Source organism: Lytechinus pictus, chromosome 12 (genome assembly GCF_037042905.1).
Source record: "Lytechinus pictus isolate F3 Inbred chromosome 12, Lp3.0, whole genome shotgun sequence".
NCBI classification, from domain to species: Eukaryota; Metazoa; Echinodermata; class Echinoidea; order Temnopleuroida; family Toxopneustidae; genus Lytechinus; species Lytechinus pictus.
Genome location: NC_087256.1, coordinates 1,403,733 through 1,424,550, shown reverse-complemented (window position 1 = coordinate 1,424,550; position 20,818 = coordinate 1,403,733). Strand labels below are relative to the sequence as shown.

At 34.7% G+C, this 20,818-nt stretch overlaps 1 protein-coding gene across 1 annotated transcript; it reads right to left on the bottom strand.

The window, feature by feature from the left end:
• Positions 1-720: 720 nt before the first annotated feature.
• On the bottom strand, positions 721-16,151 carry LOC129273332 (histone-lysine N-methyltransferase NSD2-like). The gene is made up of 7 exons (XM_054910354.2): positions 15,781-16,151; positions 11,191-12,417; positions 10,012-10,695; positions 7,993-8,138; positions 7,324-7,593; positions 6,168-6,291; positions 721-2,919 (listed from the first exon to the last, which is right to left on the bottom strand). The coding sequence occupies exons 2-7, from the start codon at positions 12,323-12,325 to the stop codon at positions 2,912-2,914; spliced, it is 2,367 nt and encodes a 788-aa protein (XP_054766329.2). The 5' UTR covers positions 12,326-12,417; positions 15,781-16,151; the 3' UTR covers positions 721-2,911.
• Positions 16,152-20,818: the final 4,667 nt, after the last annotated feature.

The following is a 20,818-nucleotide window of genomic DNA, read 5'->3' as shown; positions in this document are numbered from 1 at the left end:
ACAGATGATAATATAACAAGACAATTTAACCTAATCTTGATTGTGTGGGGGGAAAATCTTAAATCCATTAAAGATATCAGGGACTCAGTTTTAAGGGGAGAGAGAACGATCACTCGCTACCGTTCTCCTTAATCCATTTTTGGTAGAGCGATTTATCACTCGCCTCAGCGATTACTTAGTCATTACTTGTCAGTCAATGATCAAACTGATAGAGTCAACCTTGAAAACCTCATTCTCTGTCAAGGTTTTGTAAATAACACTCAATTATATTGTAACTTTTGTAAGCAATAACACACTTGCAAGAATTACATTAAAAAGTTCAATGAGATAAATATTGCATAGATCTATATCTGATTGTTTGTCTCCTTTGGTTGTGGGTTGTGCCTTAGTGTACATTCCTCCATCCATATTGAAATCGGACATGAGAGATTCCCTTGTACGTCAAAGAAGAGCTTTTTGTAGTGCTCCCCTTAAAAGTTTTAGGAGAGCTTTTTACTGCTCCCCTCATAATTATAAAACTGAGTCCCTGAGATATATGATCAAAGTCATGCTTTTATCTACTTCTACTAAGCCAAGACATTATTGAAAGCAGCAGTTCAACATGCAAACAGCAGCAAAAGAAAACAAGCAAATAGTAGCCATGAAACTAACCAAGATTCCACCAAACACCAACCACAAGCCTCGCTGCATAGAGATAGACACAATTCGCACGCAAGCATACTATGTTCAATTCAAGTCTTTAATAAGAATCTTGTCTCTTATAATATTTATTTGGCATAGCAATCAACATCAAATTACAAATAGCTTTAGTGGAAGATTTGTTTTTGCTTGATATACAAAATCACCATGGCAATCTTTATTAAATATATTACAAATAAATCTGTCCTTACAATTTAAAAGACTTACTATATTACATTTAAGTACTGAATGAGGTATATTTGGTTTTCTAAAAAAAACTGTCACATTCAGATGAAAATATATTAAGGGAATATCCATACTGAAAGTAATTAGGATTCAACACTATAAAGAAACTTTGAAGATCAGCCCATCTCAAAAGAAAATTATAAACTTAATTAGCTACTCTGATCCACATCATGAAACCTTGACTTTCATTTTGCTTGTGAATAAAATTTCATGAAGTCCTAATCATGTTGAAAAATAATTATTCTCCCAGATTCAGATGGCTTCTGATTGGAATCTGGTATTGAGATAGATGGACAGTGAAAATTTGAGCACAAAAATTAAACAAAATAATGGATTTTCATATTTACAACAACAAATTCTTGATAGGACTTAGAGTTCAAATAAACTTTAAATTTTGAACTTTGTAAGTTATTAAAAATTACATGTAATAGAATTTATTTCTATAAAAAAATGGGCATGTATCATTTTATAACTGGGGGAAAAAACAACATACAAAATATACCCCCCCTCTCGAAGATAAAAAAGGAAAAAAAAAATGTTTAACAAATTTGAAGTTCTAACAGATGTTTTAGATGCTGTGCCAGTCCTACAAGAGTAATATAATACTCCTAATAAAAGGGGTACACCAAACTAAAAAAAAAAAAAAAAAAAAAAAAAAAAACTGAAAAATCTAGCAAAGTGCTGAAAATAGAATTAAATTCTAAAAAAAAAAGAAAACACATGCACACTATCAAGAACATCAGGTGGGCTAATGTCATGTCCCTACTTTGCATTTTCTTAAGTTATTACTGTACATGATGAAATCATAATTATTTTATATTTGCATACATATGTTTATGGAATGTCTCCCTTGCAACAAAATAAGTTGCAACAATGATTATTTAGTTAATCTTAATTTGTTTCATTTTGGAGGACAAAGTATGAAATGTAATTTTGTGCAATGAATATTAGAAGTGGGGATATGACATCACCAGCTTCCTCATTGCATATTCATAAAGACATGCATCAAATTGTTTCACTGAAATAATGCAAAACTTTAAAATGTTGAAAATTTGTTATTCCATGTCCGACTTTGATGAATTTTCACTTTTTCAATTTTAGATTGTCTGATTTTACGCAACTAATATTTTTTTTCAGCCTCGAGTACCCCTTAAAATTAATTTGCATCTTTCAACTTTTTTTCAATGGAAAATCATCCAATTTATTAGAAGGTTTTTAGAACCAAACTTAACTACATGTATTTTTTTTAGGACTGAAATATCCATTCTCTCACAAATATAAACCTGAATTCCAAGATAGTATTTTTTCCCAAAAAAATCAATACCCAAATATGATCAACAGTTTTCCAATCCCACAAGCATTATAGATATCTGTAAGTGTGTAGTATCACAGAGATACATAATCTTTGATAACTATCTTTGATTGCTTAATCAAAACAAAATTTACTAACATGATCCAAATATGATTAAGTAACAAATTTCATGCCCTTATTCCTTAAAAAAATGTCATACATTTCCTTTTTCAGATTAATCATATTCTTTAATAAGTAACAAAAACCTTTCTTTTCATGGATGTATACAATCATAAATGATACAAAACAGCATAGCACGCTATCGCCAATACAGGCAGTCTTTTACAAACTAATAAGTAGTCTAATGTAAGCAAATCCTCACATTTTCCTGATTAGGGACATATTGCACAAACCTTACTATCATGGTTAACATTGTTATCCAACGGCGAGGACTGGCTCAACAGTCAATCAAAATCAAGGATTTCATGACAGTTACAATTTGATGACAAAATTATCATAATAGTGACTTTCGTGCTACATGTCCCTGAAGTCTCAAATATTCCTAAGTAACCAACTATTATGCATCATTTTAATTGGTATAAATACATGCATGCAACAGCGCTGATAAAAGATGTCATCAATCATTGCCTTCAATGTGCATACCTCAATAGACACTGGGGCAGTCTACGGGTATGGTCACACTTCTGAAACAAAAATGAAAAAAAAAAATCAAAATTACAATCTATACACCATCAGCTACTGTACAATAAACTTTAAAACTAGAATCATTGACCTCAAATTAATTTTGTAATTTTGAAAATCTAGGCTCTGATTAAATTTTCACTTGCCAATCTGCATAATAATTTCTAGTTTCGCATTTTGCTAAATCCTTTCAATACAACATTGCTAAGAAAGACATGATTACTTATTAAAATCTAATGACATAGCTTCATAAATTTTGATGAATACTATCCTAAAAAGATTTCACAAAATTGATGTAATGGCTTACAGCTTTCAATACACATGTAGTAAGTCACATCAGGTCACAATCCCATTGATTAGATTACAATGCAATTTTTAAACAACCAGGTTTCTGGCTTAGAACATGATAGACCATAGCAATGCATGCTACTTCAAAGATTATATTGCTATCTGCCAGCAGATTTTACTTGGTAAAAAGTTAGCCTAGTACTTAATGCACTAAATCATAAATACAATATTTTCAACCATATACTCCATATAGCAAGATAAGTATATGTATGCTACATATTAATTAACTCAGTATTTTTTTTTCAATCTCAAGTTAGAATTATTTTGTAGTTATAGGCTAATAACCTTTTTTAGAAATTAATCTGGGCTGTTCCTCTGACATTGGAAATCATTGAAGGGTAATCAATATTGTCTAGTTGTAATTAAATTATACATCTACAATTGCACATCTCTTCAAGTCCTTTGTTCAGTCTAAATTCAGCTTGCAGCTCAATCAATAAACGTATATGAAGCTCATTTTCTGCACGGCAAATGCAAAACATCCCCTTAAACACAGAGTGAGAAACGAAATTCCATCAGCTGACGCAAGGTCATAATAAACCAAAAACAAAACCAAAATGTCCACACTTCAGTCTTCACACTAAAATCCTTACTAATCAAGAGATATCCAACAGGACAATACAAGAAAAGACAGAGATGCCAAACACCTGAAACTGAATCAACTTTCTTCCTTGTGGTAGACATTGGACAACATCATTCTGTGTTGTGAACTGAATCTGGCACTGCACACAAATAGCATGAGAAGCAAGCTTTGTCAAATAACATCAATGAAGAAAATTCTGTTTACATCCACACTTGTTCAGAACATTTAAGATACCAGGATAAGGGGCACACACTCGTTTTATTTCCGTATCAATTCATGTAAATGTTTGATAATATAGGTTGAGATGCTATTGCAGAATCTGCGCCCCCTCGATGCTTTGTGCAATACATTGGCAATCTGAAAGTAGTCATAATATCGCTTGAGATAGGGGGTGAAAATCCACCGCTCTACTCTCTCACAGCCCAAATTAGTCCCACACATAGAAACATATACTTATAAAATAGTCAACTGCAAAGCTGATCTTCTAACATTTTTAGGGAAGAGGTAATAAACTCCACCAAAACAGACAAGATGTTCATTTACTCTTCTGCAATTGGTTTCTCACATCCAGCTTTATAAGCTCTCACACACAATATTGAATACACTTTTTTATGAATGAAGCAGAAGCATGGACCAAGAAAAGGGTGTTCTTTGATGCAAGAGTCAGCGTGAATTTAAAAATACACAGCAGCAAAGGCATAATGTTGTCGACAAAAAATAAATTTAACTTGGCAAGCGCCTTGTTCAGCAACTTGAGTAATAATTTTGTTTTAAATCCTTGCGTAGGACTTTCAATCCATGGAGAAATGTAATGATTATAGGTTTAGATAATACTGAATATTAAATATTGCGACCATATTGCCTAGCTGCCACAAGATATTTACAAAGTTACAATATCAGAAATCCCTGGTCTAAGGGACCGATTTGAGAGAAATAGAGAAGAAACACCATGTATATATGAGTTTAGTTGCAAAAGGGGTTAGGTCCACTTTGGACCATTCCGAGAAAAACCATGTCTTTTATTCTCACTTATTGCAATATTCTCATGAGAAACTAAATTGTCATGATGTACTACCCTATCATGTGAACATGAAATTGGGTATAAAAGAAATCTACCTGTCTTCAATTTTTTTCTATATATTAAAAAAAAAATTATCATTGTGGACCTAACACCTTTTGCAAGTAAACTGAAATGAATCTAATCTCTTTTGATTAAAAAAGTGATTTTTCTTTTGCCACTTTCATTCACGTTTTCATTTGAATTTCAAATTGTCTCTGGTATCATCAGAGTGACTAAAAATTTAGAGGTTTAGAGACAGAAAACAATAAAATTTATGAAAAATGGACCTAACCCCTTTTGACAAAGGAGTTCTTCAGAATAGTTTAGTTGCAAAAGGGGTTAGGTCCACTCCAAGAAAATCATTTTTTTAATTCTCCCATATTGCAATATTCCTATGTGAAACTGAATTTTCATGATACCCTACCATGAGAACATAAAATTGGGTATAAGAGAAATATACCTGTCTTCATATTTTTTAAGATATTCTTTTCCCAAAAAATTATGTGTGGACCTAACCCCTTTTGAAAAAAAAAAAGAGTGATTTTTCTTTGCCATTTTAGTTCACTTTTTTAATAGGAATTTCAACTTTTTTTTGGTTTCATCTTATAGAGCTACTAAAAATCTATACATTAAGACATAAAAATTAAATTTGATGAAAAATGGACCTAACCCCTTTTGCAAGTGTGCTCTTCATATGTACATAGCAAATAACTTTGTATAGAAATTGACAGTGTGTCACTACAGTACTCAGCGCTGCTAAGAACCTTCCCATACCCAAAATCTCTGACTCACACTTTATGCAATATCACAACCCATCGACTGTCACTAATTTCCCAACTAACAACAAAAATACAAAATTAATATTTCCAAAGATTAGACTCTGAAAGCAGACTCATTTTCATCCCCCCTGAACCCCCATGGCAAGGCATCACTCAATGAAATTTCCACCACTAAAGAATCCCCGGTGATAACCCTGGATATGGAATCTTTTGTGACTGTGAACTTGTGATTCCATAAAACCACAGCAAAATATTTTAACAAATATAGTGAACTGAAAAAAAAAACAATGAATGCTAAATGGGCTGTAGGAAGAGAAATTAGGCTTACGGTAGTAAACAGCCATTGCAAACTCCTTCTGGCTGTCATTCTGTCCCACTAGTTCATAAGAATGAGTTATTTTAGTTACTAATGCTTCATTTAACAGCTGTCTACTAAGCCTAAATAAAAGAGAAAATACTAAGGAATAATAAGATGATTACCACTAGGAGGGTTGCCTTTTTGACGATCAGTGACAGACTGGATAGCATCAGCAATGATGTCTGTATCGATGATAAGACCACCCTCATCATCCTCCTCTTGCATCTCAGCAAAGTCTTGACTCATCTAAAATCAAACACATTAAGGGGAATGAGAAAACATAATGAAAGTTTAAAGGACAAGTCTATCCCAACAAAAAGTTGATTCGAATAAAAAGAGAAAGATCCAACAAGCATAACACTGAAAATTTCATCAAAATTGGATGAAAAATAAGAAAGTTATGACATTTTAAAGTTTCGCTTAATTTCACAAAACAGTTATATTCATATCCTTGTCGGTATGCAATAGAGACTGATGACATCACTCACTATTTCTTTTGTATTTTATTATATGAAATATTCAACTTTTCTCCCTGTTGTCATGTGAAACAACGATCAATTCCTCCCTGAACATGTGCAATTAGCAATGTTTAATACTATGTGGTTCAATCAAGTTGGTCCTTATTGTCAAATCTGTAAAAAATGAAATATTGTATAATTCAAACAATAAAAAACAAAAGAAATAGTCAGTGAGGGACATCATCGACTGTCTCATTTGCATGTCACTGAGTTGTGCATATCACTGTTTTGTGAAAAGGGAATTTTTTAAATGTCATAACTTTCTTATTTTAAATCCGATTTTGGTGAAATTTTCAGCATAATGCTTGTTTGATTTTTCTCTATTAATTTTATTCAAATAAATATTTTTCTAGGGTGGACTTGACCTTTAAACCCTGTTTAATATATAGGATAGCTTTATCAACCACTCAATCTGAATCATCCACAAACATAAAAGAAAGTAAAAATTATGAGTTATTTCTTTTTGATATAATGTGGATTGCATCTTATTAGATGACCTCATAAAAATATTGATCTCGGTAAAACTTTAAAAAAAAAAAAAAATCACATGTGTCCTGTAGCAAAAGGAGTTGTCCCTACCATACTCCATACATCACAACGACATTACCAATGCTGCCAATTCAAAATTTTGTAGTGTCGTTATTTTTCATCAGATTTTGTTCAAACTTTTCTGAATTTTTTTATATATATTAAAAAAAAAAAAATACATTTCCAAAACATTCAAATTGGGATGGACTTCCACTATAAGTTGATAACTTACATCTGATGTTATCACATCAGGTTTAGTGCTGGTCTCCATGGGAGTTTCATCCTGCTTTCCCCTCCTTTTCTTAGCTGGTTTAGTGCCTTCAGGAGCTGGCAAGCTCTTCCTTGGCCTTGACTGCTTGGTGATTGAAGGCTCTTTGCTAGGAACAGGCTTGAAGGATCCTAATGGTCGTCCTCTGCCCTTCTTTGGAGGGACTGCTTCCCTTGATGGGGAAAGAAGTCCATCAGAACTAGTGGATTCTGACTGAGAAGCTTCGCTATATTTCTGGGAATAGACAATATGGGATGAATTGTTTTCAATACTAAAAGAAAAAAAAATATATATATTTGCAGCAAAAACCAATAACCGTGTTTTAAAATTTTCCAACCATGTGACATTTTCAGCTTTCCGTACGGATTATGGTTCAAGTTAATCCAGACTTGAAATAAAGGGCTATGTCTTCAAAATAAAGATATTATCTGGAGATAACACAGGTTAACTGTGTTTCTGAACAATATATCCACTTCTCATCCATTGAGATAGTCACTAGGATTTTGTTTGGAAAATTTTCGGGGGCTACTTTTCACATTATACAAATGGGAAATTTTCCAGGGCTCTTTTGAGTATTCAGGGGGCAAAATCACCCCAAGCTCCTGTGTAATATTTTCCCTGATGGTCAAATACCTTGATTGAAGCCACAACCTTTGGGGAGAAGCCAAGGCTGGAGAGATCAGCTTCTTGGAGTTTCTTGGAAGGTTTTGATTCCCGCTTGGACCTCTTCACAGGGGCTGTCTGGGTATCCTGCTCTGGAGGACTCTTCCGCTTTCTCTCTGTAGAATCAAGAAATCAAAACCAACTTTCACTTTGAGGATTGTAATGCAGAGCTAAAGCGATTGATCATACAGTTGATTTATATGCTTGATTACACATAATCATCAATGTAATAAAGCAGAAAAAATTGGTCATAAGATCTAGCACTAAGCCTTGTGTTATGGGGCCAGTTAATTTATTCATACTTGGGATCAATGCATTATCTGAACTAATGTTTTAGCCTGTATTGATTGATGCCTTGTAGTGTTGGTTATTTGGTCAATTAGTATTCACCAAAGGCTAAGAAAGGACCAAGGGCTTCAAGTCCATTGTAATAGTTGGCAATGAGGGGGAAAAATGCAGTGACATTACCAATTAACAATATCCACTCCCTTCTGTTCATCTCAGGTCATTTGGCTATTAAGGAACAGAGAACCTTTTCAAAGGCTTGTAAACATTTATAGTTATTCCAGTTATTGAATTTAACTGGCTGAACTCTATTCGCATGGCAAAGTATTGTCAGTATTAACTTTGTCTTGATATTCTGAGGCAAGAAACAAATTGTTTTCTAGTCAACATTGCCTCAAATATAATAGAATTTCTAAAGCTCATCCATTAAGGAAGATGAAAGAGAGTATAGAACGGGTATTGAACGTTTTGTGCAATGGTGTAAAGATAACCATCTCGAGCTAAACACATCAAAAACTAAAGAAATGGTTGTGGATTTCCGAACAAGGAAAACTTTGAATCCTCTCGATAACCCAATCCGCATTAATAATGAAGAGATTGAAATAAATTCAAACTATAAATAGCTAGGTACGACTATAGATAGCAAATTAACTTGGGAAAATCAAATCAATGATGCATCTAAAAAAGGAAACCAAAGGATGTACTTTCTTCGGAAGCTACTAAGCTTTCGAGTGGATAGGAAAATCATGAATATGTTTTATAAATCAGTGATTGAAAGCGTAATGATCTTTGGGTGCTCAGTGTGGTATAATAGTGCTAGAATTCAAGATAAGAGGAAACTAAAAAGAATAGTGAAGCAAGCTGGTAAAATCTTGAAGATTGAATTTGACCTGGTCATGAACTGCGAAGAAATAACTCTGAATAAGGCAATGGAAGTATCTAGAGATAAATCACATCCTCTAAATATTCATTATGTTATGTTAAGGAGTGGAAAACGATGGCGGTCTGTTAAGGCAAATACCACCCGTTATCTTAACTCGTTTGTACCCACTTCTCTCCGTCTCTTAAACTCAATGGCTTGAGTATACCTTTCCGCCTCCCCTTTCTTTTTCTTTCTTTATTTTCTACCTTCTTTCTTTTCATCTTTGTCTTTCTTCCTTTTTTTTTCTCTCTTTCTTTGTTTCTACTCTCTTCCCTTCCCATTTCTCTCTCTCTCTTTCATTTTCTGCCTCCCTCTCCTGACTTGATTATGATCCATGTTAGCAAGAATACTTGAATACATTACCCAACTACATTAGTACTCACCTGAAATGTAAATTACATCTAACCAAGTTTTTCACCCTTTATTACAATATAATCAATCAAATAATTGTCTTTTCTTGATATTTCCCAAATTGCAAATTTCAGTGAACTCATATAATGCCTTCATTTTATTTAAATACTCTGTTATGAATTATTATGTAAGATATATTATGTTTATTGTCATGTTCCAAATGTATATTCCATTGTTAATGTGAAATTTATACAATTTGTTGTCTGTCATTTTGCGCAGCATGTAAACAAGAAGAATTTCCAATTATGGACAAAAAATGAATACTTATATTAATGACAAGTTTCGTGCTTGTTGCTTCTTTAGCTTTGTTGCAATTATATCTGCAAATAGTATGAGCCATGATTAATCACCTAAACTCTTCAGATACATACCTCTCTTAGTGGAAGGTGGGGTGACAGGCTTGGTGTTATACTTCTCCTTATCTTCTTCTGACAAACCTTCCCATTTATCCTGCAGTTTCTCATAGATTTCCCTTTGGCCAATACCAGGATGTTCCTTCACAATCTCCTTCTTGTACAGTTTGGAGAACTCCAAGAACTGACTGGTCTTCCGACCTCTTTTTCTCTTAGGTGTATCAGGCTCATATTTAGCTTTCTTAGTTGTTCCTGGGGTTTGTTTGCTCTGCGGTAGTGCATCCCCACTAGCATCGGGGGTTGGAGCATCTTCTTTCTGTTTCTTGTAAGCCCTCTTGGCTTTCATCTTTGGGGAATCCCCGAGTGACACAACATCAATCTGTTCACCAGCAGGGCCTGCCTTAGGCATCTCATACTTGAAAGTGAAATTGAGTTTGCGTTCATGTCTACTCATTGGAAGCGCCCTCTCGCATTCTGAAATGGCAGCATCCCAAGCATTTCTCCTACAGGGTTTCACTGCTAGTTTGGATAGCATGCGAGATCTCTCTGCTTTTCGAACTTTGCTGACCATCTCTTCAACTAATGAATCATATTGGTCACGTCCCGAGAACTTTTTCATGCTGCTTCCGCTCACCCAGCCTCTCTCTGGGACCTCTCCAAAGAACTGCACATGGTACATTCTATAGGCTTTCCCAATGGATCCTAGAGATAAGAGAAAAACAGAAAAGACATGATAGACACTGTACCCCTAAGTCTTTCATCCTGGAACAAAAATAAGCGAATGCTACATCAAAAATTAAATTAAATGTACAATTCAGACTTCTTGCAGTAATAGTGTTGTTACAGTGTTGTCCTATTTAATCTCTTGAACATTACCATGAATCTAAAATTCAACTTAATGTACAGATTATATTTTGCGCTCATAGTTATGGTTTCCAATTGAAACAATATAAAATTAAGACAAACTTCATGAGATGGGATGTATAAGCCTTTCTATTTCTAGGATGCCAGGGTACAGCCAGGGTAATAATATCCAAACAATTGGAAAATGTATTGAGACTTTAATCCGATATGTGCTATAGAGTAACTGTTTTATTGCTAAAAAAAATGTACTATCATTATTTTATCTCACATTTATTCTTCTACACCCTTTCAAGGTAAAGGCAAATGGCCAACAAGGATAGGGGCAATGTTCACCTTTCATTCTTGTGTAAATCCCCAGGTTGGGGTCATATGCTACCATACAAGGCCACCATGGATGTCCGCTAACTTTAGACCAAACCAGATCTCCAACAAGCCATTCACATGGCTTTTCATCATTGATTGGAAGGGGTTGCTTAATGTAGTGGCCCTTAGGAATTGGGAGGCTGCTTCCTTTGGCAGCCTTTACTGTATCTCTCCTCTGAGCTACAGTTGGAGGTTTGGTAGGTGTTGGGTCAACGGGCAGCTCTCTTTCAACACTGGCCATCAGATTGCGCTTTGTGTAAGTTGCTGACTCAGTGTCACTTCCACTTGGTGATGTCTTCTGTGGAGATTCATCAGTGCTGAGCAACGTTGAAGTAAGGCTTGGTTTCCCTCTGCTAACCGTCTTCTTGATTTTAATCTTTATCTCTGGTGATGCTGTCTCTGAGGTTTCAATGGGTCCAGGGTCAGAAGGAGGTGTTGGAATAATTGAACTCTGTTTGGTCGGAGTGCACATCAGTTCAGGTGGTGTGCCTTTCACTGGGATATCCCCCGAAGGTTCTGGAGTAGCCTGTCCTAAAGATTCTGAAGGTGGCAATGATGCACTGGTGATTGGCATTTTGACAGGAGTACCAGACAGATCTGGAGTTGGAGCTTCTTTCTGAGATGCATTAGTAGGAGACACCTGTCCTAGAGATTCTGAAGGCAGATGTGATGCACTGGTAATTGGCATATTGATGGGAGAACCAGACAGGTCTGGAGTTGGAACTACTTTCTGAGATGCCTTTAGAGTTGACTGTTCCTGCAGCACAACATGCTCTACTACCGATAATGAGAGGGACTGCTGAGGAGGCTTTTGAGCCAAGTCCATCAATTGAGGACCGCTTGGGAATGTATGGAGTGTCTGTGCTGGCTCAGATTGGCGCATAGGTTGTGCAATCTTATGATGGGTAGGGCCTGGGATTGACTTGACCGGAATGTGACTGTGACCTACAGCAGAAATGGGCGTCTCAGTAGAGGCAATGCCGAGGAGCTTTGATGGTGAAGAGTTTCCCATCGCCTGCATGGTAGGAAGGCTGCTTCCTTCAGATGTCTCTCTGTGAAGAGGTGGCGGTGGAGGAAGTTGACTTGGAGGATCAGAGGTATTCATCCTTTTCTCTCCAAGCCTTGTATCCTACTGATCACTGCTATCCTTGTTTGTGTGTAGTTGGTTTGGTTCTCTGATCAATGCTGACATGTATTCTGCAAGGGAGACAAAAGATAATTTACTACAAATTTGAATTCCACAATTCCATCATATGCCCGAGTTTACTCCCCATTGCTGTTAATCCCTCCACCCTCACCCCCCCCCCAAAAAAGCCCAAACCGCTCCTAAAATTCCTCAAGATCTATCACAAAGATTCAGAAACATAAGAAACTCAATATGGCAGGGTGATAGTGACATAGATCTCTACTGAATTGCTTGTTGCACCCCCCCCTCTAGAGCCATGGCCATTCAAATGAAAGATATGTTCCATTTGGTCTAATTTGAGTAAGTCTTAATTGGGGGTAAAGAATGAAAAGACAATGGGCATTTGACTAACTGGTGATTAGACAAATTGATCATTGGATGAAATGGTTATTGAACAAGATGGTTGTGAAATGAAATGAAGGTACACCATGTAATGAGAACAAGTTGGCAATTTACCGTCTCAAGTCTGGCTCACACCTTTGCGTTTTGGGCTTGCGTTCAGCTGAGAATTGCCTGTAGCCCTTAACACAGGCCAGACAAAAAATATTTTTTATTTACGGGGGCTACTTTTCACAACTTATTGCCTTAATGATAATCTGCAACATTGGATAAGCTTTAACAATGCAACGAATGACAATTTTTTCCAGGACTCCTTTTAGCTTCCAGGGCTATTTTGAACTTTTGGGGGGCAAAATCACCCCCAGCCCTCCCCCTTTTACCCCGACGCAAAGAACCACAACACAATGCAATGAACAAGCTAATACTAATACAAGGTCAATACACAGTTTAACGCAGAGGCCTCATGTTTTAGCTCAGTAGTTTGAACATCCACAACTGAATGCACCCAAACTTCATAAAATAGGAGCAAATATATTCATGATCTGAACAAGCAAATGCAAGGACGCGCAAGGGCAAGCAACAAAGAGCAGCTTAAGTATAGGCTACACAGCGTTAGTGCTCGATTTATCTCAAATCACCTCTGCTGCATTAGGGCCTACCTCATTTTACTGCGTTCAACTTTGTACGAGTGCATTAGGCAATGCATTAGACAGAAAGACTTCCTTATGTCTCCGCCTCCACTAATTAAAAAAAATACTTCTCCAAAACCCACTTCTTTCATTCTATTTTTTCTTCTTCTTACTTCCGGTTGGAACTTGGATTCGCACCTCTCGCTGCAGAACGAGGCATCTCCAGTCTGTCGCCTTACTTACTGAGCTAGCAGGAATTGTTGAAAGCCATGGGTTTCATAACGGTTAACAACAGATATAACGACTAGTCTACTCTCCAAGAGTATTGGGTATTTATTTTTCTGACTAAATAAACCGATGCCATTGAGAATTACACACTCAAAATTTTGACGGAATAAAGCCATATTTTGGTATGTATCCAACTTTTCCTTCTTAAATCTCTCAGATATATGTTAGATTATTCTTGATAAACCTCCATATTTTTTTTCAATTATAGTGGAGGGGACATATGGAAGTCTTGCCCATTATGCAAAGGTGTAATTGCAACTAAACAGTTGCTGCATGTATTGCTTTTTTGGCTAATGCAGGGATACACACCATTAAACGCAAAGATTAAGCCAGGTTTTAGTAGTGCTTTGCCTTGTATATTAAAACAGTGTTCTTTGTGATGGTGGTCCCCAAGTCTGCGCACCTAACAATTTGAGTTTAGATTCAACATGAATTTCTTTTTATTTCACAAAATCTTTCAATTAATGTTCCTTATTTAGTAAGTGTACCAAATATCTCATAAATATTTGTGAGAAAATATAGGATTTTCTTTGAAAAAACCTTGGGCAGTCATTTTCAGATTAAAAAAAAAATGGTATGGTAGTGGATCGTATTACCGAACACTTTTCATGAATTCAATCATATCAAACACATTATTCTCATGAAATTCACCAAACTTTCACCATAAATACACAATTACCTACAAAATATCAATATGTAAAAATTTTGCCGAAATCGTTTTTCCTTTTTACGATATTAGCTTCCAATTGGATCCCTCTTCGCATGTGAAATATTTGGGTCACTTGAAAAAGGTATCATATTACCGAACGTGTGTTATCTATGGGAAAAGTTGAGAAAACAACAAAATCACTGATGAGCTATTTTGACCATATTTTATTATTTAAAGAATATTAAGACTTTGAAAATGGGTTTTTTACAATTTTTCATCATCTTTCTATTCAAGTTCTCTTTGGAAGGATGTTGCAAAATTTTGAGCGTAAAATTATTTTCTGATGCGTATGATGCGCGCGTTCGGTAATACAAGGCCGGTCGGTAATACAATCACTCACTATACCCCATGTCTGTGCACCCATTCACTTTGCAAACGATTCAGGGATTTTTACGAGAAAGGCCACATTTTGAGGCCATCACACATGTGTCACATGAAATGCCCCAAATTCATTATTTTTCCACCATTTTGAGTCAAATCTTATAATGAATATCTGTCAGTAATGCATGTGTAAAGTCTGTGTTAGTTGCCTATCTTCTTTTTCTACAATCGCGCAGATATGCTTGTGCACAGACAGGGGGGACTGCGCAGACTTGCCATAGGCCTAACACACTCAAGCCAGGGTTCATTACATGCCGCCGCGCACAGAAAAATCAAGCCATAGAAGTCGTGGACACCAGAAGTCGCAGCACGTGCGATCCACTAGTTAGAAATCCACTGCCAAATGCGGTTCATGGTGTGAGGTTAGTATACTAACCTCGCATAAGCGTGAGTGGGCCTGACATACATTACATGACATACTTTGCTCAACTCAAGTCATATGCATTGGATCAGGAATTTTAGTGTAAAAATGCTGCGCATAAATCTCGACTACACAAATTCATACAACCACTACCCTAATTTGACACACATCGAACTCGGACTCCTGCCAGGTCACAACTGTCAACAACGTCTTCGATAATCACTCATCATAATCCAGTTCACAATCAAAATAAATTTTTAATTCCATCATCAAGTGCAGTCCCGACAAAACATCAGATAAACTATTAACTAATGAAGTTAAAACTGTAGACATATTCAGCCTAAATAATTTGCCATTAATAAGGTAATCATAGGAGTGTCTTATCTATTTAAATGTTTTTTGGCTTGCAATAAAAATAGGCACTGTTCTTACTATTTAATCACAAACATGACTTGACATTCACATTTATTTGGAAAAAAATTGTGATGTGATTCACATCAGAGGATGAGAGAGATGTCAGAATCAGGCATATAAAATTAAAAATTAAGATATTCAGAACGTCATAATAAACATTAAATTCATAAACATATAGTCCCATAATTTTCGAATTCAAGAAATAACTTATTTCATAAAATGAAGCTTCCTAAAATGCTATAATTTCACTAACCTTCCGACAGAATCCCCATTTAAAACACGGGGGCAGCGGCTTTTCGTGTCAGGTCTATGAGAAAACGTGTGTGTAAATCGCATACAGCTAGCTAGCTGGCCTGTACACAATTTACGCGCGCAGAAAATATACATGCAGTCTGTAGGCCTAGAGAAATCAGTTTGGCTTGAGGATCGAGGGAATAAAGGTAAACGAGCCTCACGAGTGTTCACGGAAATAGTCGAGTCGAAGCGGCGCGAATTTACCAAGCGTTCAATTGGCTGTTCAATTTGATTCCGAATTTACGAGGGCATTCGGAAATACCATTTCCCTTTCGGCATGAGATCGGAAGGCTCAAACCAACCTGTAGGCCTACACAGCTTGCAATTTGTAAATGATATGGGGATATGTCTCAAATAAATGTTGAATTATTATTTTAGATGCCCATCAGTGTGTATTAATTCAATTGGGTTCATTGAAATTACTTTATAAGTAAATCATTCCATTCAAATGTTACCATTTCCAACTAAAATGAGTAGAATGCCTTTTTCTTTCATTAGGCCCGCCTATGCATATCAGGTAACCCCACTGACAGACTATAAGTGGGCCTGATAATATAGCTTGGGGTGTTGATCTTGCATGCATTGCCATTTTAATTCCTCATTAAAATGGCATGAAATTCACATTACGGTGAATTTTACACCAGCAGAGTATAAAACAGAAAAGCGCAATTGTGTACCGGTATGTGCCATTAATTGCTTGCAAGTCCTTATATAGTCTATACTTTTTTTTTTGGGGGGGGGGGGCATATTTTACCATTTTTTTTTTACATGTGAAAAAAAACCGATAAAATGTTCTGTTGAAAAACAGAAATAGGCCTATATGCTACAGTATATCAAAATGTTAAAATGGTATGCCGCTATCACAAACAGATATCACTATCATTATATCTTAAACTCATTTAAAGGAGAATGAAACTCTTGGAGCAAGTTAGCTTTTGTGAAAGCAGAAAAATCAAAGAATAAGATCAACAAAAGTTTGAGTAAAATAGGACTAGCAATAGAAGAGTTATGAGCATTTGAATGTCGAGATCACTAATGCTATGGAGATCCTCTCATTGGCAATGCGACCAAGATCTATGATGTCACAGATGAACAACTCTCCCCTTTTGGACACTGAAAATATACCCCAAAACATCTCTTTTTGCTCATTCTAATCATATGACAAACGATTCATCAATGATATAATGTTGTGAAACCTCTGTACTTGTCCTCTCATAAAGAGAACACCTCACCTTGTGATAGACTCTATAAAAGTGAGAATATAAGTGAAATAAGTACTAAAGTAATGAGGGAGTTGTACGTGTGTGACATCACAGATCTTGGTCGCATTGCCAATTGGAGGATCTACATGGCATTAGTGATCTCAATATTCAAATGCTCATAACTTTCTTATTATTCATTCAATCTTCCTCAAACTTTCAACAATATGTTTCTTTGATTTTTCTCTTTGATATGGATTCAGCTGGTTTCAAGGGTTTCATTCTCCTTTAACCATCTCCATGTACAAACTATAATCATCATCATTATCATCATCATCATCATTATCATCATCATCATCATCATTATCATCATCATCATCATTATCATCATCATCATCATTGATCATCATCGTCATCATCATTTCAATTCAATTGATTTTATTCCATTCTAAGTTACATCTAAAGGACCTGTTTTATACAGTATATCTTGATAACCATACCAGATACAATGATAAGGCCTAATAAAATATAAAATTACACGATTAAAAATGAAAATGGCTGCTGTATTAAACTGTAGAGGGTTTGTCTTGACAGCCACCACAACATTATATAATGCAGTATAGGAAAATGATAACTGAGAATAAATAGCAAAATAGTTTGATGGCATAAAAACAGCAAAAACAACAAATAACCTAAAATATGAAGAAAAAACCCATAACAATTTAACATGATAAGACATAAAAAACAGCACAATCCTAAACAATGTGGAAAATAGATCTGTTTGTTTCTGTTTATGGTAACTCCAGTAGGAACTCGGCAGGACAGCATTTTTGCTGGTAAACGCCAAGCTGAATTACCTATAGTAGGTTAATCAGTCATAGTGGCTGACCTTATAGACGACATGAATCATTGTTCACACTTATGAGTAATTGGAAATAAGATATTTTTAAGTTTTTGTATAAATAAATTCATAGTTTTTATATAACTTATATCTGATGGCAGAGAATTCCATTACCGACAGAGCTTTGTATCTAAAAGAAGGGTGCATTTTATATTGTTTCGTGATAGCATAAATGATACTTCATTTTTTTTCTGGTATTATAACTATGTACTGTACAATTTAATTCTGACATGTTACATAAGTTATAAGGTAGTATTCCTAACCTATGTTTAAAAAGATATATCTTACAGTAATTATTTGATTTATAAATGTTCAATATTCTAAATCCTCAAACAAAGGTTTTGTATGTGCAAGATGCTATTTCACAACTCTCTTTAGCAACAGTACTTCTAATTTAGAAGAATAATTAACCCATACAATTTTACAATAAGATAAAAAGGGCAAGACTAAAGTTCTGTACAATATGTAATATAATTTGTGGCTTTGGCATGTAGCATAGCTTGTTGATGATGTTCTGTGATAGCTTCTTTCTGACAAAAAGAGATGTAAGTATTCCAAGATAAATCATGGTCGATGTAAATATCAAGAAATTTTGTATAATTTACTCATTCAATTTGAGTATTATTGATTTTAATCATCATGTTTTGCAAAGAGCTATTTTTTTGTTTCTGTTTTGAAGGCTGAAATAATGTATAATCTGATTTGTCTATATAAACCATCTAGATACCTTTCACAATTCATAATTCAAATTAGTTGACAATGATAAAGTATTGTCAGTTGAATACAAGATATGGGTGTCATCATCAAACAATATGAATTTCAATTGGACCAAGGATTAATCCTGAGAAATTCCAAATGAATATATTGAAGGGAATCTGAAATGACATCATTATATGAAATAACTTGAATTTGATCTCTTTTAAACCAAGAATAAGGTATATCCATTAAAATTTAATTCATGTAACAAAATTGAATGATCTATTGAATCAAATGCTTTATTGAGAACAAGGGAGACACCAATAGTATGAAATTTAGTTTTAAAGAATTAAAAATGTAATCATGTAAGTCAATTAGTGCCACTTCAGTAGATTTTTTTTTCAAAAAGCCTTATTGATATTAATTTAATATTTTATTTGTTAGTAAAAATTCCTAAACTCTACTATAGACTAATCTTTGTAATATTTTAGCAAAAAAAAGGAAGAACAGATAAGGTTTGATGTGTCATGAACTTCTTTTTTGTATACTGGTGTAATTTTGGCTATTTTCAATTTCTAAGGAACTATTCCAGTTGTGAGTGATAAAGGTTTGACAATACCATGTTTTTTTCACAAGAGTAGGACTGATTTAATCAATGCCACTTCTACTAGATGAATTCATGCCTTTAACAATTGTTAATATTTCCAGTTTCTTTTATTGGTTTGAAAAACTAATAGTCATTACATCTTACAGACAAAAAATCCAGATAATTGTCATTACTTTGAATGGAGTTAGCTATAGGCATTCCCAAATGTACAAAATATGTATTAAATTGATATAAGCAATATTCTTTTCATCATGTAGATCTTAACCATTTTGAGGACAAGTCCAACCCAACAAAAAGTTGATTTGAATAAAAAGAGAAAAATCCAACAAGCATAACACTGAAAATCTCATCAAAATCGGATGTAAAATATGAAAGTTATGACATTTTAAAGTTTCGCTTAATTTCACAAAACAATTATATGCACATCCTGGTCGGTATGCAAATGAGGAGACCGATGACATCATCCACTCACTATTTCTTTTGTATTTTATTATATGATATATGAAATTTTCGAATTTTCTCCTCATTATCAAGGGAAACAACGATTAGTTCCTCCCTAAACATGTGGAATTAGCATTGTTGAATATTATATGGTTCAGTCAAGTTGGTCCTTATTGTCAAATATATAAAAAGATGAAATATTGTATAATTCAAACAATAAAAAACAAAAGAAATAGTGAGTGATGGGCATCATCGACTGTCCCATTTGCCCCTGCCATTTGCATGTCACTGAGTTGTGCATATCACTGTTTTGTGAAAAATTAGCGAAACTTCAAAATGCCATAACTTTTTTATTTTACATCAGATTTTGATGGAATTTTCAGTGTTGTTTGTTTGATTTTTCTCTACTTATTCAAATCAACATTTTTCTAGGGTGGACTTGACCTTTAATGTATAAAAGTACATTCTTCTTGGACTTTCCAAGTAACTGATTTATCATACTCCATCTCTTTTCATATTTCCTTTAAAAAGTTGAAATTTAAAGTTTAAATATTTTGTTTGTGCATAGCGTATAACTTTGCTAACAGTGTTCCTGATCCTGAAACATCTTCTTTTATTATCGTATGTAAATGTAATCATGGCATTTCTCATATAATTTGTGGTCACCATCATCATCATCCTCCTCATCATCATCATCACCATCATCACTTTTAATCATCATCATCATCACCATCATCATCACTTTTAATCATCATCCTCATCATCACTAGTAATCATCATCATCATTACAGTCAACATCATTATCATCATCATCATCACTTTTAATCATCATCACTTGTAATCATCATCATCATTACAATTATCATCATCATCATCATAATCACCATCATCACTTTTAATCATCATCATCATCATCACTTTTAATCATCATTACAGTCATTATCACTATGATAATGATCATGATCAATCTCAGGGCCATTTAAAGAGAAATCCAACCTCATTTGCAAACAAAACAAAGAAATATGACAATATCAGAGGAGCAAATAAACAAGATCTAACAGATAAGGGAGCTGTGAATTATGAAATCTTGTGATCATAATGTCATTTGGAACTTATCTCTTGAAAACATCAATATCATTTTGACAGAGAAAAA